The sequence below is a fragment of the Amphichorda felina genome (assembly GCF_050947745.1).
Source record: "Amphichorda felina strain 45539 chromosome Unknown scaffold_6, whole genome shotgun sequence".
Taxonomy (NCBI): Eukaryota; Fungi; Ascomycota; class Sordariomycetes; order Hypocreales; family Bionectriaceae; genus Amphichorda; species Amphichorda felina.
This window is the reverse complement of record NW_028145044.1, coordinates 1590476-1616742: the sequence shown is the minus strand read 5'-3', so window position 1 is coordinate 1616742 and position 26267 is coordinate 1590476. Positions and strand designations below refer to the sequence as shown.

The 26267-nt window shown below is 56.0% G+C and overlaps 6 protein-coding genes across 6 annotated transcripts; 1 reads left to right on the top strand and 5 right to left on the bottom strand.

Annotated features, from left to right (window-relative positions):
- Window positions 1–4825: 4825 nt before the first annotated feature.
- Window positions 4826–5952, bottom strand: NIT2 (carbon-nitrogen hydrolase; the record flags this gene model as incomplete). The annotated part of the gene is made up of 3 exons (XM_083195752.1): window positions 4826–4847; window positions 4916–5676; window positions 5941–5952. The coding sequence occupies 3 exons, from the start codon at window positions 5950–5952 to the stop codon at window positions 4826–4828; spliced, it is 795 nt and encodes a 264-aa protein (XP_083048768.1).
- A 762-nt stretch (window positions 5953–6714) lies between these two features.
- ACO1O0_006358 (uncharacterized protein) lies at window positions 6715–8654 on the bottom strand (the record flags this gene model as incomplete). Its single annotated transcript, XM_083195751.1, has 2 exons — window positions 6715–7388; window positions 7445–8654. 2 exons carry the CDS (start codon window positions 8652–8654, stop codon window positions 6715–6717), a joined length of 1884 nt encoding a protein of 627 aa, XP_083048767.1.
- Window positions 8655–9284: 630 nt separating this feature from the next.
- YSH1 (cleavage polyadenylation factor subunit YSH1) lies at window positions 9285–12272 on the top strand (the record flags this gene model as incomplete). Its single annotated transcript, XM_083195750.1, has 4 exons — window positions 9285–9437; window positions 9502–9599; window positions 9912–11040; window positions 11109–12272. The coding sequence occupies 4 exons, from the start codon at window positions 9285–9287 to the stop codon at window positions 12270–12272; spliced, it is 2544 nt and encodes an 847-aa protein (XP_083048766.1).
- Window positions 12273–12467: 195 nt separating this feature from the next.
- Window positions 12468–15559, bottom strand: VPH1 (H(+)-transporting V0 sector ATPase subunit a; the record flags this gene model as incomplete). Its single annotated transcript, XM_083195749.1, has 10 exons — window positions 12468–12640; window positions 12693–12872; window positions 12929–13292; window positions 13349–13461; window positions 13518–13603; window positions 13652–13691; window positions 13743–14099; window positions 14168–15220; window positions 15281–15359; window positions 15431–15559. The coding sequence occupies 10 exons, from the start codon at window positions 15557–15559 to the stop codon at window positions 12468–12470; spliced, it is 2574 nt and encodes an 857-aa protein (XP_083048765.1).
- A 648-nt stretch (window positions 15560–16207) lies between these two features.
- On the bottom strand, window positions 16208–18040 carry ACO1O0_006355 (uncharacterized protein; the record flags this gene model as incomplete). Its single annotated transcript, XM_083195748.1, has 1 exon — window positions 16208–18040. The coding sequence occupies one exon, from the start codon at window positions 18038–18040 to the stop codon at window positions 16208–16210; it is 1833 nt and encodes a 610-aa protein (XP_083048764.1).
- A 6371-nt stretch (window positions 18041–24411) lies between these two features.
- RER2 (Decaprenyl diphosphate synthase-like protein) lies at window positions 24412–25641 on the bottom strand (the record flags this gene model as incomplete). Its single annotated transcript, XM_083195747.1, has 3 exons — window positions 24412–25042; window positions 25104–25363; window positions 25423–25641. 3 exons carry the CDS (start codon window positions 25639–25641, stop codon window positions 24412–24414), a joined length of 1110 nt encoding a protein of 369 aa, XP_083048763.1.
- Between the last annotated feature and the right edge of the window lie 626 nt (window positions 25642–26267).

Here is a 26267-nt window from a genome sequence, read left to right as displayed (position 1 = left end):
TCCCAGCCCGGTTTAATTTGTTACTATTAGTCCTTTTTTTTGTCGCCTTCATTTTTCCCCCTTGATTATTCGTTGGGGCGTTCTTGCTTTTCCCTTCCGGAAGCTGTCAGCGCTCAGGCACGCCGGGGTCCCTGAGATCTGGTACGAGCAAGGTACCACCGTCACCGTGTCCTCCTTGCCCATCCCAAGGGGTACCCTCGTGGTAAATTACCGTAGAAGGTACCTTGCCGGAGCTGCTGAGAGTAACGGAGCCCCCCTTCCACTTTCCTTTTGGATCCTGTCGGCCTGCCTTATACAAAAGCTCCTGCCCTCGCTCCATCCCTTCCCGCCATTCTGCTTGAGTTGATTTTCCTGTCTTCAGTTGTTTACCATCTTCCATTTCCCACTTGGTCTCTATCCTTCCTCTAGACATCTATACATTCACACTAATCATAGCCTCGCGGCTTCACACATCTTTCACGACTACAGACTTTTCTGCACTGTCGCAACTTACAGTAATTGGAAGTCTCGCCGTCTCCTGAACATCGCCTCCATATCCCACAAGCATACAGAATTCGTACGCGACCTGTTGCGCAATTCGTGAGACAGCTTTAGCGACCAACATTTCCCACCGAGCTAGCAACTTTGTGCGCGCCTCACAGCCTTCATCTGCGACAGATCTTAATCGTGTCGCCCTCCACGCGCCGGTGCCGATACATCTCGCCTCGCTCTCTCGATCTGTTCTGCCTCAGCTGCCTCGAAGACTCCTCCCAATATTATTGGTGACGCTCGAAACAAGACCGGCCTACGGCTGTCTCCTCGAATTCACACACCTACCATCCCAAACGCACCTGTTTGATCCCGTTTTGCGAGCTCTTGAACCCCGTCGTACCACGACGATCAGCTGGTGAGTCAATCCTCGCTTCCCTACTCCCTTCTATCCGAGAGATTTTGGCCCCTGTGGTTTGATTTGGCTCGGTCTTCTCTATTGCTGGCTGTGACTGCTTGAACTAGCACCACCTGGGATATTTTTTGTAGTTTGAAGCGTATAAAGCTAACAGCTCCGTCTTTCAGAGCTACTTGTCTCGTTCTCTAATAATACAACCAACACCACCACAATGGTTGACCGGACATCATCAGATCTCTACAACATGGGCCGTGGAGCCTACGATACGACTGGAGTCCCCAAGCCCCCGCCGCGCCCGACACCTCGGTAACACGCTCAACTCTCCCTGGATATTGACGCTCCCGGATCACATGCCGCTGTGGCTACGCATCGGACCTTCGCTTCTACCCGCTCGAAATGCGCTGTTCTTGATTATCGAATTCTTCTAATACCGTGGGGTTGGCGTTGTCGAGTTACACGGTGTTTTGGATAACCGCCCTGGCTCGGTCTAATATTCGCCACTTTCTCGGCTGTCTCAACATCCGGAAACCATCCCTTGCTTCCCAGCAGCATCACAATGAGGGAGGCGCTGGCAACCACATCCAGTCGCCAGGGCTTGACGCACAAATTTGGTTTCCCCTCCTTTTCCCAGGCTGCTCTGTTTGCCAGAGCATTGATTCCTGATTTTCTTTTAATCTTGCTTTTTGGACAAAGAGCTCGTGCACGGCGTTCAACCATAGACAGAGGGTTTCGCAACATTTCCTTTTTTTGCTTTTTCTCTCAACGGGCAGAACCTCCCCCTTGGTCACATATCATTCCCAATTGGAGACATGACACCACTGGGGGACAGCGCCTACCTCGGAATGCAGATCGAGTCATCTGCGACACGTTTCGATATCTGCGGCAGGCAGACCAACAAGAGAGAAAGCAGTCCTCGCGGACACTGGTAATTTCATACATTCAGGGTTGTCAGAGGGTTCGAACACTTTTGGATTTTTGGGGAATGGGAAAAAGTTTGGTTTGCATATAGACTTGGGTTTCTTTTTTTGGTCGGATTTCGAGCCTTTGTTACTTTTAGTTTCTTTATCTTTTTTCCTTGGCTGTGACTTCCTCGCGGGAGTTGGCCATCTGGGGTATATCAGGAACAGATTCCTGGGATTTCTTTCTTGTCGGCATGGATGTACAATTATCTGGGAGAGCGGGAGGCGGCAGAGCTTGGCTCGGTCTCGATGCGGCACTGGGCTGGACTCAGAGGACGGATGGAAAGATACCCCATTTATCAGATGTTTAGACCGTTCCTACATAGTATTTTACCAAGAAGAACATCGGCTACAGAGCCCTGAATTATTACGTTTGAGCAATGGAATAAGAACTTTGTGAATTTGTCACGAGTGGCGTTGCCAAGTGGGCTTGTGCGGAGTGGCTGTCTCTTGTCTCGCTTGCCTCTGCGTCGCGGGTTTGTGCTTGTGCCATTGTGGGCGATGAAGATTGTCACGAGACGAGATGGGCGATCAGGACGCCCCCGTGCCTCTGCCAATCCTGTGCCAATTCTGGTTGACGGTTAGCTGGCGGAGACGAGCACGAATCGGTCGTTGGCGTCCAAGGACCAAGGCTCAAAGGTTTGGGGGAACAGCGCTAGATCTCCGCGTGGGGTTTAGGTATTATCTTAGAATTTGGAAATTTGAGACCGACAGTTGGGCTATAAATAATACATGATTATCAGTTGCGATGTATCCGAATTGACTCAACTGAGTCCTGACGGGTGGAACCGTGGGGAGACTCAAGCATAGGCCAGGGACCGACCGATACGCATGACGAAGTAATACTGTAAGCGAAGCAATGGGGGCCTCCATTTTTCATTTTTGTTTTATCTTATCCCCCCCCGCCCCCCATTCTTTGTTTTATTATCAAATGTCTTCCGGGGGCGCACCCGGGAGAAGAAGGGATTACTATTATCAAATGGAGTGCTTGCTTTTTGAGGAGGGAAAGAAGCACTTTTGGCCCTTTGGGCTAGCTGAGGCGCGACGTGGTCGTCTCTTCTCTCCCCCGCCATGGATGTATGTACTATGATGAGATGGGCCAAAGTCAAAACCTGCAAAGTGCCGGATGGATCACGGCGGCCGCATGATGGCCGCGGCAGGACGGGTAGAACCGTGCGCGACGTCGTCCTTGCAAGGCTTGCAGGCTTGCAGGCTTGCAGCAGGAGGGCGGCACGGGACCACGGGTTGGGGATGCAGCATGTAGTATGTATGTATGTGCTAGTCGTAGTGTGTATGTACGATGTATGTACGGTCGGTGCCTGCATGATGCATGAGCCTGTGAGGTACAGCGATGAGAAAGGGGGGGGGGGGGGGGATCCAGCCAGCATGTTATGGGTCGAGCTGCATGAAGGTCTATGCGGAGGCGGCGCGAGCGCTGCAAAAGGGCGAGAACAAACTAACCAGACCCAGGGCGCTGCATGTAGCCTATCGTACAGAACCTGTTTGCTCGCTGAATCAATAGCTGGGTTGGTGCCTTTTTTTGGTGGCGGGTTGTCAGTTGTCAACTTGTCACAGTGGGACTCCGGGAGTTGGAGTTTGCTATCCGCAAGATCATGCACAATGCAACCCGGGAGCCTGGGACCAGACTCCACTGATTGATTGAGTCCCCTGCGATGGTTTGTATTACCGTGTACCTTTTTCTTTCTTTCTTTCTGCCCTGTCGCAGAAGGGGGGTGCAGAGCAATATTGGTACGTACATGCCCTAGTATTTGAATTTCGTCATTATCTGAGACAGATGTGCCACTACGAGCATAATGTTATGGTACATCAGGAGTACGCTTGGAGGCCTGCTCGTACGAGTGTCACAACCGGACCTTGAGGGGGTGGTGTTTGCTTTGCTTCTTGAATGAGTCGTGCGAATTGCCTCAGCAGAGTAATATGAGTCTCGTCCCGGCAGGCAGGCAGGCAGGCAGCCTCAAAATAGTACATTTGCGGACATGGTAGCATCTGTACTTCATACTGTTAGCAGTACATACTATCTAGTACTGGCGAGAGGCAACTTGTCCTGAGAATGGAGTTGAGTGTTGATCATGCAATGCAGGTGGAGGTCGCCGACCGACTTCCTGCGTACTACTGGCACCAATGGGGCACAAGAACGATACTAAGAAATAAAAATACTACTATCCTTCTACGGCCATTATATAAATGTCATCAATATCACCGCAATTAATACTCCTACCCACGGATATAATGGAGCCCTCTGGAGGTCTGGTGACTTGTGGTCCGTCTCGGGGGAGCTGCCGGTGACATCCCCGGTGGGCACGCAATTTAGTACGGTATTAAAAAATGCGGTGGTGGACGCGTCACGCGTCCGTCCGGGACCCTGCACGGCCGGTTCTCAACAGTCACGATACCGGCCCGCCCGGTGCTCAGTGCAGTGGTGCACTGATCACCACAGTGTGAGCCTGTGAGGGCCCAAGTGGGAGAAGTGGGAGAAGTGGTCCACTGGGAGCAATTTGAGCCTTTGAGGGCGCGTGGCAGCATCCCTGCGAGCCGCCGGCTTGGTAGCCAGACGCAACGCTTGCCGATTCTGGGGGTTAGCGGCGTCGTGGCTGGGCGACCGGGAGTCCCGATGGAAGATGGAGACAGCAAGTCGGCGACCGACGGCCATCAGCCTGTCTTCCCGGGAGGTTGGTTGGATGGCAATGGGTTGCCTAGAACGTAGCCGACGATCCCGTACGGAATACGGATATTATTATTGTTGTTGTTAGGTTTGTTGGTGGAGAGACATAGAGAGAGCAGGTTCTTGTGGCGAGCATGTGGTCTGAGCATGGGCAGCTGTCGTACGATGCTTATTACCAGGCGCGGGTACTGAAAGCTCACCGAGGTGTCTGCCGGTGCGGCATCATGGTCACGATGCTCGAAAGAGTGCCTCTCGCATACCGCTGATACATGGGACATTGTAGCAGATTGGTGCCATTCAAAGCTCGGGATACACGTCCCTATCGTCAACAAGTCAGTTTCACGCACGTCGACACCAACGATCACAAAGGGGTGGGGTAAAACCCACGTCCTCCTCTGCAGAGGCATCTCTGTCCTCACCCTCGCCACCTCGTCCAAGTCGACCTCAACGAACCCAATCTCGCCCTCAGCGCCGTCCTCGGCCGTGCCCTCGGCGTCCCTCACGCCCTTCAAGCGCAGCACTACCCTCCCCCACGGGTCCACCACCATGCTCCGCCCGTAGCTCGCCCGCCGCGCGTTGTGCCGCCCGACCTGCGCCGCCGCCACCACCCAGCTCTGCGTTTCGACCGCCCGGGCCCGCAGCAGCGTCTCCCAGTGCGCCTCGCCCGTCCGCAGCGTGAAGGCGCTCGGGAACGTGATGACCTGTGCCGCACCGCCGCCGCCGGCCCGCCATGGGCTCCGGGGACCGGGCTGCGCCAGGGTCAGGCTCGCCTCCGGGAACCTCAAGTCGAAGCAGATGAGGCTGCCTATGCGGCCGACGGGCGAGTCAAAGGGGGGCGTGAGGCGCGTGCCGGGCTGCACCGTGGCGCTCTCGCGGAGCGAGCCGTAGTCGAAGACGTGCAGCTTGTCGTACGTGGCAGCGTCGTTGACGGTGCCGTCCGGGGTGATGTACAGGGCGCGGTTGAGCAGCTTCCTGGGGTTGCTGCCGTCGGCGATGTCGTGGATGCCAACATGGACGGCGACGGAGTGGGACTTGGCGGCCTCGCGGAGGCCTAGGACGAAGGGTGATGTGGCCTGCGGCACGGCGAGGTCCAGGGACTCCTGGGCGCTGGAAGCGATGTAGTCGGACGCTTCGGGGAGGAACAAGATCTACAGAGTACAGACTAGTGAGCCGAATTGAGTCGGTTGATGGGTGACGATGGCACGATAGTATATGCGCCGCACGCGCTTACCTTTGCCCCGCCGCTGGCGGCTCTCCCCACGAGTCTCACACACTGTTCCAAGTTGGCCTGTATTGAGGCCGTTGAGCAGATCTGCCCAATCGCCTGTGACACGGTCAGCTCCTATGTCTGCACATGTGCCCAATGGTCTGAGTCTGGGAATGAGACAAGGGCGTCCGTCTCCCTTGCATACCGCAATCGCCATGGCTTCGGATGGATGGTCTTTCGGTCCTGGCCCCCTGGGGTCTTGGGGTCTGGGGTTGGTGGCGATGTCTCAGGAGCGGGGAATGCCAGAGGGGCACAATGGATGAATGACGCCTCTTTATCGGCGAGCCCGGGTGGTTGTGGGATCGCGATGGCGTGCTGAGGGGTATATGCTCCTGTTAAGTAGGACGACGACTATGCAGAGTTGAGAATCTGATGTGGTAAGATATGCATTGTTCAACGCACAACTCATGATTGGCGACTGCCACCCAACGCCTCTCGTACTCGCTCATAGGTAGCAGTGAAGGCAGCCATGTCCTATTAAGCTCGTAAAGAACCAACCTCTACCTGGGGGGTTAATAATACTACCATCACCATCTTGCTGGTCTTCAGATCAAGAGCCCTGCCACGTGATCCACTGACCTGCTCATTTGAGCCGACTTCTAAACCCTCACCCTCACCGCCCAGCCCGAATTCGGCACACAGCACACAGCACATAGCACACAGCACATAGCTAGCACACAGCACGCAGAACTGATGGCTGGCATCTCAATCTTCCTCCACCCACTCACTGCTACTTGCCTATGCCGCTGTCCCCATAACTCGTTAACCCTTGCTTATTGTTTGCTTGTTCGATACACCGCGGCCACCCTAAAGCATGCCCTCGAAATCAGACCGACGCCAGGCTATTAACTCAATGACAAACAAAGCTCGGAACCTCGGAACCCTCAACCAATCAATACATGGCCACGACCCGGCGATTCTACCTGGGAGTCGATGCGTCCAAACGGATGTATGCTCGTTGCAGAGCGCGGCCTTCACGCCCGTCCCTCTCGAGCACTGTGATCCAATCTCGGAGCTGGATATTCTTACCCTTCTCCTTGTCTTCTCGCCACGTTCCCAGTCGGTTGCGTCCCTCCGTGGTCAGCGCCATCGTGCTAGGACCGCCACCTCCACCGGGACCCCCAGCTCCCCCCTTACCGAGACCTGGTGTGGCTCTCGACGGCGTGCTCGCGCCGCTTCCCCCGCGTCCCACGTTCATCCAGTCGTACGTTTTACCCGTCTTCTTCTTCCCAAAGAGGCCTCCCTTGCCTCCCAGACCGGCGAACATGCTGCTTGTCAGGTTCTGATTGGCATGGTTGTTGGCCTCGGCTGTCTTTGCAGCCTGGGCCTTCTTGCTTTCCTTCTTTGTCGGAGCCTTTTCTGTGTCCGGGGCCACGGAGCCCGGCGTGCCCGGCCCGATACTACCGGATCGGGACGGTGCCGCTCCCGTGTCCGCAATGCCGTCCTTGCGCTTCTGGCGCTTGCGCAGCCTTGCCTCTTCCCACTCGCGCTCCTGTTTCGCCAGGTCCCTCATCGTCGTTGTCATATACGAAGAAATCTTGGCGTGCTTCTTGGGCGGCGTCTCCTTGCCCGAGTTGACTGCGTCCGCAGGACCTGATCAGAGTTTAACAACAGAAAGCCCAAGATCGTCAAGCGACGATGACACTTACGTTTCAGCGGATTGGGGCCGGCGGCCGGGGTGCCATCAGGGGCTAGTCCATCGATGTCCATGGACTCGGGCGTCTCCATGTTCAACGGAGCAGCCGCTTGGCTCCACTCTTCCGGCACTTCGCCATGTGACGTCTTTTGCCTGTGACGGGCAACCGCGCCAGCGTCCTCGACAAGTTCCCGAAGCCTGGTCTTGGTCGCAATCGACATGAGCGCTAGCTGATCAACTAGATAGGCATCATGGGGGATGAAAGATCCCGTCGTCTGGACCATAGACTGGTCCGCCCCCATGGGTTTCATGTTGACTGTTACAGTTGGCTCGCTAAACTGGTGGGGGTTCTTCATCCTTCCCATGCTCTGTGTGCTGTTCTTCAGCTCCAGATTCAGGCCCAGGTGATGCTCGCGTGCAATCTTATCGGCACGTCGATGCAGCAGCGCGACCAGCAGGAAGGGATCGTTGACCTCCTGGGTCCTTTGCGCCGCCAAGCGCATGGATGACTCCGCCCAGGCCTTTTCTGCCGCTTGAGCAGCGTACCGCTCCTGGTCCTGCTCAGATATTGTCTGCGCCGACTGATTGGCTGGCCCTGCGCCATACATTGACGATTTGGTCCCAGGTGGGTGCTGTGGAAATCCTGTCCGCGCTTCCGAGTCGAAGGATGTAGAGTACATGTCGGCCATGTACTGTTCCTCCGCTCGCAAATCAATGCCAGTGCCTGCCAGTGAGTCCGTGACATCGTATTCGTAGTCCTTGGTAGGCCGCTCAGGGGGCCTCTGAGGTGGGCCCATCGTCCCGTGAGCCTGCGCCGGCGCCATGGGTATAATGGGAGCCATCGTCGCGTTTGTGTACTGAGCCAGCGGCATGGCGGGGCTCTGGGGAGTCTGGACGGGCGGCGTGGAGCTCGGTCGCGCCTCTGGGAGATTCAGCACCGGGGTTGCGACACCGTTGGTGTATGGTGTTTGCTGCCCTGGGAGCGCCGGGCTCTGCGCGTTGGCCGGCGACCCAGCGCTTCCCGGAGGCGTCGCACCTGGGACGGGGCTCATCGAATACGGCGAGTTTGCGTAGGGCGAATCGGGCTGTGACTGGGGGCCATCGGTTCGAACTCGTTTGTTAGGGGGAGGAGCGAACGCTGATTGAGATGCCGCGGGCGAAGGGCTGTGCTGCGGAGGAGGCGAGTACGCCGGCTGGGGAAACTGAGGCTGAGGCTGCGCCATGATTAAAGATGTTGCTGGTAGGACGTCTAGGTAGGAGCGAGGGCGAGGAAGCGCAAGGCCAGCTGTCGAGAAGCTGCACTCAACAGGCCGTGAAGCCCGTCACGGTTGCTAATGTTCCGCCCATCCGACGCGCACACAACCTTGGCGGTCGTCCCGATCGGCTTATTCGGTCGCTTGGGGCTAAATATTAACCTGCCGCGGGACAATATTCGGTGGCAGGGCGCCGGAGTGATTGTTTTTTCGGCCTTGAGGAGCTGCTTGCGTGAGTTGCTGGCCAGGTAATGAAGAAGGTTCCAGGTCGGGGGGAGGCGTCGCGTCTATTTTAAAGTCACGTGATGGAAGGACTCCTCATCTGTCTTAACCAATCGCTGTATCACCGAGCCTTAGCCGAGTGCCATAGCAGCTGTGGGGCGTCCTAACTGACGGCTGATCTTGACCGCCCGTGTTTCGTTGCTAGGCCTGGCATTGTTCTCCCTTGCATCGTTCGTTGAGGTCATCCAATTTGCGCCGAATAGCTAGTCTGTTTGCGCGTCGGATCACTCAGGGTCTTTGGCCTCGAGAATCCTCTTGGCAAACATCTATTTTGCTACTAATGTGAGCAGTTCGCGACGCGACGCGCCAGCGCAAACCATGGCGTCCAAACGCAAGGCTTCGGCCATGAACACGTCCGCAAACGAGGAGCCCGTGGATCCCTCAGACGAGCTTATGTTCCTTTGCCTAGGAGGCGGGAACGAGGTAGGACGATCATGCCACATTATTCAATACAAGGGCAAGACGGTCATGGTAAGCATGCAACGAGGTGCCCACGCTTTTGGTGTACAGCTCTAGCTTACAAACATCTTTGAAGCTCGATGCTGGTCAGCATCCTGCCTACTACGGTCTTGCCGCGCTCCCTTTCTACGACGACTTCGATCTCAGCACCGTGGATGTGCTTCTCATCAGCCAGTAAGCGCCACCTTCGCCCCCAACCCTATTGCTTCAGGCCTGGATATTGTAGAGGGACATGGCGTGCTATGGTGTTCTTACGATGGGACGGGATATATCGTCCCACGCTGCTTCTGTGATATCGCCTGTCTTCTCCCTACACTCTTTGTATGCAAGATCAATACAAATTCTTTCCGCTAGCCCTTCTCCGCTCCCTGACCCTCTATCTGTGACGCCGGCAGCTCCTGTCCCTCGAACATCACCAGCAAGCAAGACCCTTTGTACCCAGCCATTGGTTTATCATCAGGAGATCGCAGCACTGACAGGTGACAGTTTCCATGTTGATCATGCAGCGTCATTACCATACGTCCTCGCAAAGACCAATTTCAGGGGTCGCGTGTTCATGACACACCCTACCAAGGCCATCTACAAGTGGCTCATCCAGGACAGCGTCCGCGTGGGCAACACGTCCTCAAATCCCACCACACAGCCCGTATATACGGAGCAGGATCACCTGAACACATTTCCTCAGATTGAGGCTATCGACTACCACACTACACATACTATCTCATCCATCCGAATCACCCCCTATCCGGCTGGCCATGTTCTCGGAGCGGCCATGTTCCTCATCGAGATTGCCGGCCTCAAAATCTTCTTCACCGGCGACTACTCGCGCGAGCAGGATCGCCATCTCGTCTCGGCCGAGGTCCCCAAGGGCGTCAAGATTGACGTTCTCATTACCGAGTCCACCTACGGCATCGCCTCGCACGTGCCCCGTCTCGAGCGCGAACAGGCCCTCATGAAGACCATCACCGGCATTCTCAACCGTGGCGGCCGCGCTCTTCTGCCTGTCTTCGCACTCGGTCGTGCTCAGGAGCTGCTCCTGATCCTGGACGAGTACTGGGCCAAGCACCCCGAGTTCCAGCGGTTCCCAATCTACTACGCCAGCAACCTCGCGCGCAAATGTATGCTCGTCTACCAGACCTACGTTGGCGCCATGAACGACAACATTAAGCGCCTTTTCCGCGAGCGCATGGCTGAGGCAGAAGCTACGGGTGACGGCGCTGGGAAGGGTGGACCGTGGGATTTCAAGTTCATCCGCTCCCTCAAGAACCTCGACCGTTTTGACGATGTCGGCGGCTGCGTCATGCTTGCTAGCCCTGGTATGCTGCAAAATGGTGTCAGCCGGGAACTCCTCGAACGATGGGCCCCGAGCGAGAAGAACGGTGTCATCATAACAGGTTACAGCGTTGAAGGTACCATGGCGCGCCAGATCATGCAGGAACCAGACCAGATCCAAGCCGTCATGTCACGTAGCATGGCTGGCGCCCGTCGAGGTGTTGGAGGCGACGAGAAGGTCCTCATCCCGAGACGCTGCAGTGTCGCAGAGTACTCTTTTGCTGCCCACGTTGACGGCGTGGAGAATCGTGAATTCATCGAGGAGGTGGCTGCCCCAGTTGTGGTATGTTACGGCTTTCTGCTCTTGTCTAGTCCGTTATTTCTTTCATTAAACCGCTAACAAAAACACAGATCCTCGTCCACGGTGAGCAGCACAATATGATGCGCCTCAAGTCCAAGCTTCTTTCCCTCAACGCATCCAAGACGACCAAGGTCAAGATCTACTCACCACGTAACTGTGAGGAGTTACGCATTCCCTTCAAGGCAGACAAGACGGCCAAGGTTGTTGGCAAGCTCGCCTCCATCCCGCCCCCTATTCCAGAGCCTGTCGAGGATGGGGAGGATAACGCGGTCGCCAAGACGGAGGTCGAGCCCCCTCTCGTTTCTGGTGTCCTGGTCCAGAACGACTTCAAGCTCTCACTCATGGCGCCCGAGGACCTCCGGGAGTACGCTGGTCTGAGCACCACAACCATCACCTGCAAGCAGCGCCTCAGGCTCAGCGCCGCGGGCGTCGACCTCATCAAGTGGGCCCTGGAAGGTACCTTTGGCACCATCGACGAGCTCCCCGAGATGCGCCACGCCCCGGCGACCAACGGCAAGAGCGACGACCAAGACCCCAAAACGGAGGACTCAGACGATAGCCTCAAAGAAGAGGCTGCCGACGAGGAGGTCGAACGCGTCGTGGCCGCCTACCTCGTCATGGGCTGTGTGGCCGTGCGGTACCGCACCACCGGCGACGTCGAGCTTGAGTGGGAGGCTAACCTGCTCAACGACGGCATCGCCGACTCGGTCATGGCCGTGCTCTTCTCCGTCGAGAGCTCCCCCGCTGCCGTCAAGCAGTCCTCGTCCAAGCATACCCATACTCACGCTCACGACGACAAGGCCGTCAACCCTCACGCCAAACCCTCCCCGGCGGACCGTCTCGAGCGCCTACTCTGGTTCCTGGAGGCGCAGTTTGGCGCGGACAATGTCGCACCCATGGAGACACCCAAGCTGCCGCCTGCACCGGCTGCCACCAGCAAGAATGAAGGCGGGGAGGAGGGCCAGGATGGCGAGGCGATGGATACGAGCGAGGATGACGTGGGCCAGAAGGAGAAGGAAAGGCAGGCCAAGGAGATTGAGCGTCTGCACAAGATTGGCATTCCAGTTCCGGGAGTTTCCATCTCGGCGGACAAGATGAAGGCGACGGTATGGCTGGAGGATCTTGCGGTGGAGTCCAACAACAAAGTGTTCGCGGACAGAGTAAGGGCTGTGGTGGAGCGAGCGGTAGAGGTCACGGCGCCATTATGGGGTTGAATAAATATTGTACACACAGAGAAAATGCAAGTTTCGGATTTTACGATATGTGACATATGTAGATTTCTAGGACAAATACGGCACAAGAGATGTTGGCTCTAGGACGTGTGGTACTATCATACAAAGGGGCTAGGTTTACAGAAGTAACATGTCCCATTGTCCTCGACGAATGCAAGTTATGACAGGAGGAAATGATCAACACAGGTACTCCTTCAGCTCTTCCGACTCTTCTAGCAGGACCTGGAACGAGAACGGTTGGAAAGGCCAGCCGCCAAACTCTGCGAACTTGGAGAAGGACTCGACCCAGGCCAGACGCAGCGAGTGCAACATGGCACTAGTTCCCTCCATACACACCAGAATGGCAATGGCTAAACGGGTAATTAGCTACCGAGTCCTCACAGCCATTTTGGGAAAACTTACTCAGGAAGAACCAAGCAGTGAAGCAAACCACAATCATAATGACACCGAGCGGGCCGGTAGTGGTGAGTGCGGGCTCCATGGTCATGCTCCAAAGGACAATGCTGAGCTGCTGGTGGGCAAGCGACAGAGCCCAAAGGCGGAGGTAGGACGCAGTGTGGGAAACGCAGTTCAAACAGTACTCTACACAACTAGTCAGCAACGCTCTTTGGTAAATAATGAAAGTGTTTGAAACATACCAATGGTGTGGATAACCTGGTGGATCATCACTTCGCTAAACTCAAACTCCTCGTGTTCTTCGTCGATGTTCTGGGAGATCATAGCAACGCCCTCGCCATCGTCAAAGCTGTCACCGTGGCCATTGGCCCGGCCGTCCTCGTCTTCATCCAGGGCGCTAACCCGGGAGACTTCGCCGATTCCGCGGTAGCCCTTAGCACGAGCACGATTGTGCTCCCAGCGGAGGTAGTATGGCTTGAGGAAGAGCAGGATCGGGACCTGGGCAAAGGCAACCAGCAAGAGAATAACCTGCACAGTTTCCTGGCCAGCATACAGTCGCTCGCCCTCGGGCAGAGTGCCAGGTTGCAGGAACATATAGATGAGCATCTGAAAATGTTAGTGATAACTGATAGCCATGTGAAAGCATAGATGGGGAAATCTACGTTGAGCAACCCAGGCGGCGGAACACCCGCCTCTTCCCAGTTCACGCTCCACTTATACACGATGCAGACAACCAGGTAGCCGAAGATGGACTGGAAGAAAAGCATTCCCGGTACTAGAAAAGGGTTAGAATATCTGGTCTGACGGGACTGGGCGTAAAGGATGTCTTACCAAAGTTGCCCCAGATGTCAATGGGCCTCTTGAAGTGCTTGGCGTTGATGTAGGAGAAGCAGAGCGAGTAGGTCATATGGCACCATCTACGTGCACGTTAGCTAACGCCTATTAAAGCAACTCGGGAAACCTACCCAAGGATGATGGATAGCTTCATCTTATACGAGTTGGAGACTTTTATCATCGTTAGCAGTGGGTTCGGCTTGCTCATCACGTTTCACTTACACAAAAGAGCATTCTGGGTGCCCTCCCACGCATAGTCGAGGCCAAATGGGTAGCGGTAGCCCTCATCGTTGAGGGTGGCGACGACACCCATTCCCTGATGCCAGTTTTCAGGCTTCTTGAACTCCCAGGCACTGGAGAAGAGAGTCATTGGCTTGGAGAAGGCGTCGTTGTAGATGAGACCGGTGAACAGGGAGAACACGCCCATGGTGAGGGCAATGTACCTTCCATAGAACATCATGGCGAAAAGCTCAAACGTGACCTTCTTGAGAGGCTTCTCCCAGTAAATCATCGCCAGCGCAGCCGAGACCATGATGACGGCATGTCCAAAATCGCCGAACATGACAGCAAAGAGAAAGGCTAGAAGACAATGCATTAGCCATATATTCTAGAGGTCGGGGAGTTCGGGAGGAAGTTTGAAGCCTTACGGAATGTTATCACAACGGGCATGAGGGGGTTGACCTCCTGGTAGGTGGCAGTGCCGTAGGCGTTAACAATGGTCTGGAAACCTTCGGTGAACTTGTTGGTCTTGAGGTAGGTGGGGGGCGTCTTGTTGGTGCGAATCTCGTTGATGATGGACGGCACTGACAGACCAGCACGGTTGGTAACATCCTGTAGCGTGGAACGGATGAGAGCCAGATCGTTCGTGGGGCACCATCCCTCGGCAATGAGAGTGCGACGGGCACGGTCATAGGAGAAGTTATTGAGCGTGTGGTATACTGCCTTCTCCTTGGAGACGAGGACCATCCAGGCAGACAGCGACTGGGAGATCTGATTCAGCTCCGCCTCGAGGGTGGCCTGGGTGTTGCGGAGGACGTTCTGGACATCCTCGAGCCTGCTGTTGACCTCGTGGATCTGGTCGCGTCGCAGATCACTGTTCTCGTCGACGCTGTAGACATCGGCCCCCATAGACTCGGAGATCTTGCGGATCTTGGCAAGAATCTCCTTGCCGTGGGCAAAGATGACGAAGACGTTCTTGTTGATGGCCTCGTTGTTGGTGGGATCAATCAGGGGCTCGGGAATCTCCGACTGGTTCATGTACAGATTGCCGCGAAGGGTTCGCCAGAGGATACGCTCAAACGCGCCGATACGGTCCCTGTTTATGACACCAGCAACGAAGCCAATGTTCATGCCCGAGAAGGACCTGTCGACGTCCGTAGCAGAAGCATGCTGCTCAATGTCGGACAGCAGAGGGGCGTCGTCATTGTCGGTAGAGGCGCGGATCTCCTCGACATTGCCGTGAGCACGGTCAAAGAAGCTGCCAGCCTCACGGAGGACCCAGCGCCACTCGGTGAGATCGCCCTCGCGCTTCTTGAGGGTCTCATAGCTGTCGTTGAGGGCTGAGACACGCTGCTCGAGCTTCTGGCTTCGTTCGGCGAGCTCGTCGATTTCCGTCGTTGAGGGGGAGGCTAGTCTCTCGACATCAAGATCCAGCTTACGGTGCGGGATACCGGCCTTCTCCATCTGGGAATAGAAGTATCCTGCGTCAGGTTAGCAGGCAGGGCCCCTGGCGCTGTGGGGCTGGGGTCGGGAAAACGCACGCAGCTGCCTCTCAACATTGTCAAGGCGACGGATCTCCTGGGTGAAGGTACGTTGGAAGGCGCTGACGTTTTCGTTAAGCTGCGCGAGAGAATATGGATCAGCACGGGCGCGGCGCGGGCAGAGCCAAGGCGGACGTAGACAGCACTTACGTCTCGGAACTGGCAGAGACCAAGCTCGCCGAGGGCAGTGACGACTTCCCGACCGATCTCGTTGGAGACATAGAGCTGGACCATGCTCATTTCCGCCGAGCGAAACGGGGTGTCTTGTTTCGGAGCCATGGTGATGTGGCCGCGGGCACCAAGACTCGTGATTGAGGAGGTTGAGTGGCTTGAGTTGGAGCTTCGCCAAGGAGTGAGTGATGGCGACCTGGAAGGCGTTACGTCGCACACCTGGCATGACGCTCGGCTGCATGTTTTTCCGATCGGACCTGGCAGAAGGTCACGTGGAACCCGTCTCAATCCCCTGGCCCATATCCCGAATCATCACCGCCTCTGGTATGCATTCGAATTCACTGTACGGCAGTTTATTCTTCTAATGTGATTGTGGTATTCCTTTATTGACGAGAATTTGAGGGCAGATCATCGAATTTACGATGACAAGCCACAATACTCGTCCAATCAATCTCCTCTCTACAACAAGGGGCAACAGGTATCACGATGGGCACATTAAGAGTCTTACGGATAGTTTCATTGTGATTATCATTCATTGCCGTGGTATCTTGTCTTTGATAACTAACTTTCAAGACCGCGACCTGAACTCCCAACCTGGCAATAACCGCGATAACTAGCCTTGACAGTAAACGTAAAGGACTCGCCATGCTTTTTGGTATTTTCCATTTTTCAACCCAATAACGCCATGCTGTGAAATGAGTTGAGGGCTTATTCGTAACATGTGCAGACTGAAGCCTGCTCGCAAGCGCTGAGAAATCAAAGGCGTCGTCCAAACATGAAGGAGCCGTACATGCCGCCGACCTCTGCAACGGCGACGGGAACCTTGCGCATACCCCAGCTCTCGGCTCCCATCTTCCACCATCGACCTCCATTGTCATATGTCGTCCCATCCGCATTAAGCCGAACTAGCCAGTAGCGGCTGCCGAACTCCTTAGCCGTCCAACCAACTGACGCTAGGCTCTTCTTCATCTTGGCCACGCGCTCGTAGCTGCGTTCGCCAACCTCGATGACGTGCAGTGGGGCCGAGTTGGGTGCAAGCAGGTCGCTTGCGCTACCAAGTCTCGTCTCGATATCGGAGATATCTAGGTATCGAAGGTTGTGTGTCTTCCATTCCCTGTTGCTGTAAAATAGCTCCTGAATTTCGCCCAGATCAAGCCCGTCTCCTAGAGCCAGCTCCTCCAGAGTCTGCGTCAAAGGCTGAAGCAGCGAAATCTGAGAAGGGTTCATTCGGCTGCCCTTCAGGCTGAGAGAGCGCAGAGTTCGCGGCAGACGCGGCAGGATGACCTCAATATCGTCATTGCCAAGGAGTCGATGAGTACTAGCGTCGGTTGCGAGGCTGAGAAAAACAAGAGTGTCCTTCACCGCTGGGTGGGTGGTGACAAACTTGACGACCGCCTCAGACGACAGCTCCTGGCACTTGGCCAGATTCAGGTGCGTAATCCTCGCGGTAGTCGGGATAGACTCCAATGCCTTGTCGGTGACCCTGGTTCCGGCGACATCTAGATGGGTTACTTCGCCGAGGCGAGGAAGAATGGTCTCGAAGACGGCAGGTGGCAGGCTTAGGCACTTGTGGAAGGAGACGCGCGTAAGCTTGAGCGTTTCAGGCCATTGGTCCTCCAAGATAGTCTTAAAGGCGTTCCTGAACGCCGCTGAGGAGCAGCCGCAGAAGTCAATGGCTCGCAAACGAGCAAGGCCAAAGAACAGCTTGCGCAGAACTTCTGGGCCAAGATCATCGTCGATGTACTCCTGAGCAAGGAACTCTCGGAGGTAAGGGGTAAGCTCGAGGCAGCGGGCGAGGGTCTCGGTGGTCAGGTTGCGGGTCTGCGCTCTCTCGCTGGCGGTCGAGAAGATGGTGGACGGGTTGAAGTGGCTGAAGTCCAGACGGCGTACCATGGAGGCCAGCGTGGGGTACTCGGTAATGGTGTTGAGAAACTTTCGGAAGATTCGCGAGTGGGGGATGGTGATGTGGCGGTAGAGCGTGTTCAGGGTCGTCGCATGGAGGCTCCGTGAGACCAAGAGAAGAGACATGAGGTCGGCATTGCGAATGGTTAGGCCATTGGGCGGTAGCTCGACCACGAGCAGGTCAATGATCGAACCGAGGATCTCGGGAGGAAGAGTCTCAAAGGGCGACTGGCCCGTGGCATAGGTTGTCGCCTTCTTAGGTTTCACAGTCTTAGGAGTCGGCGGGGGAGGACTCCATGTCATGTGAAGGTGACGCAGGTTCTCAAAGCTGCGGCTCGCCTTCTTGCCGTTAAGAGTGATCTCCCTCCACCCCCGAAAGGTAGGCGCAGGAGCCCAGAAGCCATGAAGCCTGCTGTTAGGCTGGGTCAAGGGCGGCTGAAAGGTAGGCTGGGCAATCTCGTTGGAAGGGGACTCGTCGAAAACTTCGTCGGCGTCGTTAGTGTAGGACGAGATTTTAGAACGGGTAAACGTCTGGGCAAGGCCATCGTCGTTCTCTCGCACAGAGGAGAAGGACGACCGAGCTGTCTTGTCCGAGGGAGAGATGGCTCCGGTCAGGTTCGTCTTGGCAAGCATGATTGCGTGGTCGAAGTCGAGCACCGTGTGCCCGGCATCCTGACGACCGGCCATATAAGTAATAGAGGGCGGGTCTGGGCCTCTGGGGGGTGTGTGTGTTGGCGTCCGCGTTGGCGTCCCCGTTGAGACGGTGGCTGTCCGGGGATCGCAGGCGGTGACAGGTGGCCTAGAAGGAATTTTGAGGTGCCGGAAGGACGGATGAGCCCAGGAGTCGACAGGGCCGGCAAGCAAGGAGCACAAGGCCTTTCTATTTGTCAAACGATGCCAGATTTAGGTAATAGGTAGATGAGGCGATGCGGGGGAGGAGTTAGACAATTAAGGCACCCTCGTGTGCAGGAGTAGTGTGACTCGGCAGGGGACCGAGTGGATAAGCGGACGGCAGGTGGTGAACCGGTATAGAGGAATGTCTCGGTAGGATGCTGAGATGGGTAGGTAGTTTGAGAATGGAGGAACCAAAGAAGAGTGTGGCGGCTGGAATGGGGCATATGAAGGAGACCAGATGGTAGGCGCGAGAGCGAAACCCGTGCCTGCGACTCCGGAGGGCAATGGCGTTGAGGCCAAACCACAATGACAACAGCGCCACGCCACCGTGGGAGAAAAAAAAAAGCCCATAAAAAATGACGAGCCCAGAGCCCTGCCCAGCTACGAGTAGGTTAGTAGGTACAAGGTTGGCGGGCGAATAAAGTTGGCATCCATCAGGGCCCATGCCGGGGAAGAACGGACCCTGGCAAAGGCGCTATGATTAGCCCATGGAAGGGTGAGATTGGGTAATGGAAACAGAGGACTGGATGGTGTGGCTGTCAACCGGTCAGGTGAGCAAGCAAATGTTTTTCCCAGTCCTGGCCCAGCCGCGTCTTGTTGACTGCCGCATCAGCCTGGATCTGCTGGGCACTTAGTAAGGCAACTGGCAGGAGCCATTGGACACCATGCAACAACCATTGAGTAATGAGAACTGCGCCGCGTCGGACGGTGCGACCAGCGGCGCCTGTGACCCGTTCTTGCCGTTGGTTTCAGTTGATATAGTACTCGCAGATTGACGCAAATAAATTGACCCCAGGTGCCGGTCCGCTGCTGCGTGATTGCGTGTGCAATTGATCTACTTCCAATCCTCGATGCTCGTAGTTTATCCGTACCAAGCATTCATGCTGCGTTGCGCCGCTCAGGCACGGATGACGTTTTGTAGCGGAACCATGCCCAGTTCGGCCGCAGTTGGGAGCCGCACGCTGTTCTGAGTCGGCGAGGCCCTTGTCGGCTGGGAACTTCGGGATCAGACACTGCCTGGCGGTCTGCTGATGCTGCAGGCACCTGAGGGAGTGACCCTTTTATTCTCCGAAGTCGCAGGGCCGGATTTAGGAGTCGAAGAGCCGACCGGTTTTAGACAACGTACCTTAGTGCTCACGTGGTTGCGAAGAGATGCAATTTTAATTTTTTTTGCTAACGGCGGCTGGCTTCGGGCCACGGATGGCGAGCTCAGAGCTGGTTCTAGAATCCAGGGCCCCCTGGGCTGCGCTCCCAGCCTGGAAGTGCCAGAGAGTTCCAGGTGGGTGCAGTCACTGTAGTGCTCCAGTGCTGCCAGCCTGTGGGGAAGGCCGATGACGGCGGCTCCGGGAGCCCGGGGCGACCGCAAGCAGAGCCACAGGTGGTCCTGGTTCAAGGATCAGCGCAAGGGGCCACCTTATTAGTTCGTGGTGTCTCATCAATGCTTCCTCAACTCGTTGCAACCTGCCAGGTTGAAGTCCTGCTTGCCAGTTTTGCCGGCTGCTCATGTGCGTGCTGCAGGCAGAGCATGGCGTGTTGCCCAGCTTGCCATGGCCTGACACCGTGGCGTCATTCTCCGCGGACTATTATGGTACACGTTGCACGAATGACGTCCGGATGTTGCCAGACGGTCAGACCACAGTTTCATCGCATATTCGCCTCCGATGGATGGGCGAAGCCTGCGAGTGAGAGCTTGGATGCAGGTCACGAGGCGTTGGGCGGAGAGCGCTGGGGCGGTGATGAGGGGCGGAGCGCTGTACGAGTAGCGCCGATTTGCCGCCAAAAAAGTGCCCAAGGCCCAAAAAGTCCAGCGGGCTTTCTGGCAACTTCTCCGAATCCCCATCCCATTACGTTTCGTAACCCTCTGTAACACATTCGGATCATGCTGAGAGTAGAGTCCAACCTTGATCAGAACGGATAGTCGGCTATTCGACTCCGTATTAGGTTCTACAAGGACCTTGTCACTCTCAAGAGTCCCCGAAAAGGTGGGTAGCCTTCTTCAACTTAGTAGGCACCTACCTCAAAGGTACTAGGTAACCAGTTCGCTGTTGAACATTTGCTTGTCGGCATGTACCCGTACAATTGTCTTCCAGTGTACACGAAATGCTGGGCCAGCCATGCAAGTAGATATACATAGTAGTATAGGTAGTGGGCATATACGAAGAGGCTGTTGCCTCAAGGCGCAAGGAGCGCCTTGGGGAGGACAACTACTTATACAATAGTAGTAGTTCGTAGCACATAGTACTACTATTTAAGTAATACTATGCTGGTTTCCAAGTTAAAGCCTGTTACGTCGTACATAGCACGGATATTACTTGATAGCGACCGAACACTGTAGTATACGAGGTACGTACGAGTACCAACCAACACCACCTACGACTACTCCTCGACAGGGTCAAAGATCAACCCATGCCCCTGTAGTTTGCGGGGGACGCGCCGCTAGTATTAGTACATGCATATGCGTCTCGGCGGAGAGGCTTGCATATTTCCAAGAGCAACCTCCAGAGTCCAGAGTCGCTCTGTTTGCTACGGCCATGGAAATTTTCGATCCGACACGAGGCAAACCATGTACCGTGTGAAGAGATTTCTTTCCACTAGGCTCGTCTCCATCCCTGCCCTGTTAAACTCCCGACGAGATTCAAACTCCCCAACTAGTAGCAAATGCAACGTAGCTACTCGTACTAGGTACGGATTTCATCATCACGAACACGGCATCGCCGGCCATTAGGTGTACGGAGAGGTGTGCATTGTGCTATGTGCCTCTATCGTCCTACATGTCTTGTGTCTGTCTGTGTGCAGTGGCCTTATATCCTTCGGCTCCATTGCTCTTATCAAGTCGCACCAAATAGATGTCTCTCGAAGCCGTCATTCCCATACTCAGGATGCACATTCATCGAGACGACGCTCCCAATACCCGCCATCCACTTGTCCATGCCTCCGGGACCCCTTCTCCTAAAAACGCCATGGTGTGCGCACTCATGCTTAGTGCCATGCAAGAAAGGCAAGTGAGAAAGGAAAAAGAAGAAGAAAGAACCAAAATAAGAACGAAGAAAAAAGACCCAGCCTGTCAGGACGCCTGCGGGGGAAACAGACCCGGGGAAATGGTCGCCATACTCGGCCATAGTGATATACCATACAGGCATTCATCCAGCAATGTCTCTACCGGCCATTGCCTTTGTGATTTCCAATTTTGAGACGCCTTTTGCAGTCCTCGCAGTACCACGTGCCTAGTGGGGCGGTCAGTTAACGAGTCGACGACACAATTATGGTAGATCGGGACCAACAACTCACTATTCTCTGCGGGTGCCACTTTCAAGCCTACACAGGCCAAGTGGAACCATTCACGCTCACATTCGTCCGAGTCACAGGCAACCATCTCGCCATAGCTGACCCCATTGCAGTAGCAGTACGTCGGCTCGTCGGCGTCAATATCTCCCTCGCCGCTGGTCATATCGTCGTCAACCACGGGCGGAGCCAACGCCTGTGCGGCACCACCGGCCTTCTTCTGGCTCTTCTTGTTGTTATTGCCGTTGCCGTTGCCGTTGCCGTTGCCGTTGCTGTTGCCGTTGCCGTTATTGTTGTCTGCGTTGCGTGTTGACCGGGATCGCGCCGCCTCCTGAAAGGTAGCCAGGGCCGGCGTCGATGGCTTACTTGCCCGCCCACTCTTGGTGGTGACGGTGGGAGGGAGTGGGCCACCAGGAGGTATGGACTCGCTCTTGCGACGCTCATGACCCTCCACCTTGTTGGCCTCCTTTTTGGTAGTGCTATGCGTGGCCGCTGCTCCACTGTCGGCTTTTTCTGCTTCCTTCTTGGGCTCGCCCTTGATACTAGCAGGGACGCTGGATTCCTTGATCGACCGAGTATCGCTCCCCGTCTGCGGCGCAGATGTGACCAGCCCCGCCATCTCTCCAAGGCCCAACGGTGTCCCGTTCGTCTTGCCAGACGCCGCGGAAGACGGCCGGTTCTTCCCATTGTCGCCAATAGACTGTATGGAATTTCCTCGCGCCCGTGTGGTAGTCGGCCGAGATGTAACGTTCGGGGCTGGGGACGCGCGACCCAGTCCCTTGGGTTCCGGCAGAGGTGGTATGACTGGAGACGAGGTGACCGATCCGTTCCTGTGCAGAGACCTCGTCAGGGTTGTAAACACACAGCATGATAGGGGATAGAACATACTTCTTTTTAGATTGGCCACTGCCCAATGGTAGAGCTTTTCTCTTCTTGGTTGCTTCTGGTCCAGACGCATCGCTCGCGCCACCGGCCTTTGCCTTTGACGCGTTGGGACCAGAGACTGTACTTGTAGCGCGCTCCCCCTGTCCTCCACCACTAGCGGTGTTGTCGACCTTGCGCTTCTTCTGAGGCGGGTTGCCGTTGGCTGTTGTAGAGATGCCTAGGCCGACGCCGCTACCCTCAGTGGTCTTACGGACCTTTCCATGGGCGGATCTCTTACTTCCCCCATCCTTGTGAGCTCCATGGTCGTCAAACCCCGCTTCCTGGTTGTGGTTCTTGAGGTTCTTCTTAGCCTGGACGGCTTGCTTCCTAGCGTCGCTCCGGGCCGCTGCCTCCTCAGCCAGAGCCTGAGCTGCAGCAGAGATGGCCGCGGCGCCATCTCGACGAGCGCGCTCAGGGTGTGTGGGCTTCCCGGTGCGGTTCTCCGGGTACGCCCAGTGTGTTGTGCTCCCCCACTTGGCCTCTTCACTAAATTCGCCCTCCAGGTATGGCCAGACATCCTCAATTCGCGACATCTGGCGTTGGAGGGATTCATTGGCGGTCCCAATGACGTGGTTCTTCTCCTCCAATGCGACGAGCATCTCCTGTATCTTGACAGATATCTGTCGGAAGAGCTGGCGTCGGCGGAAAATCAGCTGATCGTTGGCTAAGCTAGCAGGGGAAGGCTCAACGGCCGTTGTGGCTGGCGGGTTGCCGGTGTTGAGCGGTGTCCCGATGGAGCTATTCTGCGCACTCATCGGCGCCGATGCCGGCGCGATGGTTCTCGTGGTGTTGTCGCCCGCTCGCGCCCCGGGCTTGAGAGTGTCGAGAGCGGCAGCGACGAGCTCGAAGAGCTGCTCCTCGGGGGCGCAGATTTTGGCATCGACCTCCCTGAGCAGTGTAAAGTGTCGGACAAGCTCCTTGGGGAGCGCGGTGACGGTGTCGGCGAAGAAGGTGATGGCCGGGAAGATGTCGATGGGCTGGTCGCCAGCGGGCTCCTCCCTCCCGCCCGTGGCGCGAGAGGCATTGGCGGAGCTGCGCGGAGGATTCGTGCGAGCCTGACGAACAGGCTGCGACCGCCGATGCGATGAGGGCTCCACGGACGGCGCCTTGGCCGACTTCATGACGACCGACTCGGGGGGCACGGGCGGTTGGTGCGATGAGGAGAAGTTGTGTTGGTCGGTTGCCGACGACGGCGACGTGGATAAACACAACCGAGGACGTTGGCGACGCGGGCGACAGGACAAACGGGTCAGGGGCCTCGCGGGTGAAGATGGGTGTGCGTCTTGGGTGGCAACAAGGCTAAATCATTTTATAACGGGAGAGAGCTCGACAAGCACGCGTGCTAAAGGGATTGAGGAGAAGCGAGGTGGTGGCCAGCCGGGCTGGGGAGACGGCAAAGATCGCCCACTCCGTTAAAGTGCCGCCCAGGCCTTATCGGTTATCGCCCATCTGACTTTTGGGCCGGGGGCGACCGCGCAATTGTGGAGCTCCGCCACAGAGCCCGGAGGTGGTCAGCGCTCGCGAGGTCACGACACTACCAGAAAAGGAGCAGAGGACGCAAAAATATTTTGTGATTAGCTCTGAAAAGATCCTCATCTATTTCCTATTCACTATTTCTCTTCGCTGCTTACTGATGTTGGTGGCCGCGATAAGCTGCCATAGAACGGCGGTTACTGAGGTTGCTATGTTGGGAGACGTCTTCCTACAGGTGTACTCTTGTAGCCGCCACATTTCTCATAGTAAGGCGCCGCAAACCAAGGCTTAAATGAAACCAAAGAAATGACGTAGCTTTTTCAAAACCGCTTATTCCGAAGTAAAAATAAAATAAGTACTAAATATGTAGTCTTGGAAGAATCCGATGCCCTCGCTCTCAACAAGCTGATCAAAGCGACTACAGGGGTATCAGTTATACAGTGCGTCTACCTTCCCACTATCCCACCTGATTACTCTACTCCCCCCTACTCTACCATACTCCTGGGTTTCCCGTGGCGTCTCCGTTCCGGAGCTTTCTCGCGCTCGCTCTGCTTCAGCCGCCATTGCCACTCGAGCAGCACCCAGACGAAGTGGTGCAGATCAAAGTCGGGCCAGAGGCAGTTGAGGAAGAAGATCTGCGTGTCCTGATGGCACTGCCAGAGCATAAAGTCACTGAGACGCTCGACGCCGCTGGTCCGCACAAAGAGATCCAGCGGCGGGTCGTCGGCCGTGTACATGTGCTTGTTGAGCGTGTCAACCGTGATGTTCTCCGGGTTGGGAAGCTGCGAGGACGCGTCCGAGCCGCCCCGGAAGTGGGAGGGAGGGGAGTCGGGCGGCAAGGTTGTGGACGAGGAGGCACCCTCGTCGACGTCGCCTTGGCTCTCGGAGTCGACTCCAGGTTCGGTGTTGGGTCGCTTCTCGGGGGAGCTGTCACGGATGGTAGGGAGGCGTTCGTGGCCGCTGAGTTGCCTGGAGAGAATGTTCTGCCGTATACGTGTCTGCGAAAAGGGGGTGTTCTTGGGAGGAGGCGGTGCAAGGTATTCGGCGACTGTAGACTTGATGGCGGTGGTCATCTCCGCCCTCGACGTGTAAGGGAAGCAAATGTTCAGAAAGGCCCTAGGTAGTGTAAGTATTGACCCAATCTGGCGCTTCCAGAAAAGAAATGAGGCCAACTGACTTCTGGTTGTTTCGCGTCCTCGCAACAGCCCTATCGACGACTTCCAGGACGTCGTCGCGTATCAACTCGCGCTGGCCGAGGACCCGAACAGCCGCCCCGTACCGGTCTAGCACGTCTCCGTAGGTGGTGAGCTGCTCGAGCTTCACTTTTGCCAGTTGCATGAGCCCCTCCACCTCGTACTTGGGGCGGTTGAAGTTCTCGATGCTGAACGCGTACACAGTCACAGTCTTGACGCCTGCCTTGTAGCAAATCTCCATTATCTGTTGGGCCCAGCATGTTAGGGGTCACGGAATTACCGAGCAGGAGGAGCAAGACTGACCCTTGCGAGAGCTTCAAAGCCGCGGTGATGGCCCTCTACCGTCTCCATGCGGTGGCTTCGCGCATACCGCCTGTTGCCGTCCATCTCAAAAGCCACATGTTGGGGTACGGGCCCCTGCTTCAGGGCACCGATGAGGAGCTCCCGGAGCTGCTTGATGGCCCATTCTCCCGGAGGAGATTCGAAGACGAACCGCCGGATTATAGAAACAACGTCGCTCATGTCGCAAGGTGGGTGGTGGTCGTCAATGCCAGATATATCAGATTACGCGGATGCGGTGGGAGGAATATGCGGCTGGGGGAGCTGAAAGGACGGATTAGGTACTAGGACGAGTAGTATAATATTATGGTGACGAAATGAGCGCAATGCTGGGCGAAAAGACAGCCTGAAAATATAATGGATAGAGTTCCTCGATACAGAGGCGATGCAGACGGGAAGGGCCACGAATTTGTAGTGGCGGAGTTGGAGAGAGAGAGAGAGGTAGTGATGACGACGAGCTCGTTGCTGAATTTGGCGGCCACCCTTTGGGCCACATGCCCACAAGTCGTATTAACGAGTCGATCAAGCTCAGCAGTGCGACTGTGAACAGGGGTCCTGCCAGGCGCCCAATCACCAGCCACGGGTTGGTCGTGTGGCAGCAGCGCCACGGGGCTGACAACGCTAGAAAGGCTACCGGAAAAGTCGAGATGAGGCGGCTTGTGTGGCTTGACATGGACTTTGACATCAGCGTGTAATCATCTGCAAACATCGTATGGATGGGGCGCCCTTTCTTAACGTGGGTTCCATCGTGCCTAAAAGGTCGTAGGCTAGTTTCAAGTCACCCACAATGAGTTTACTCAGACATGTTG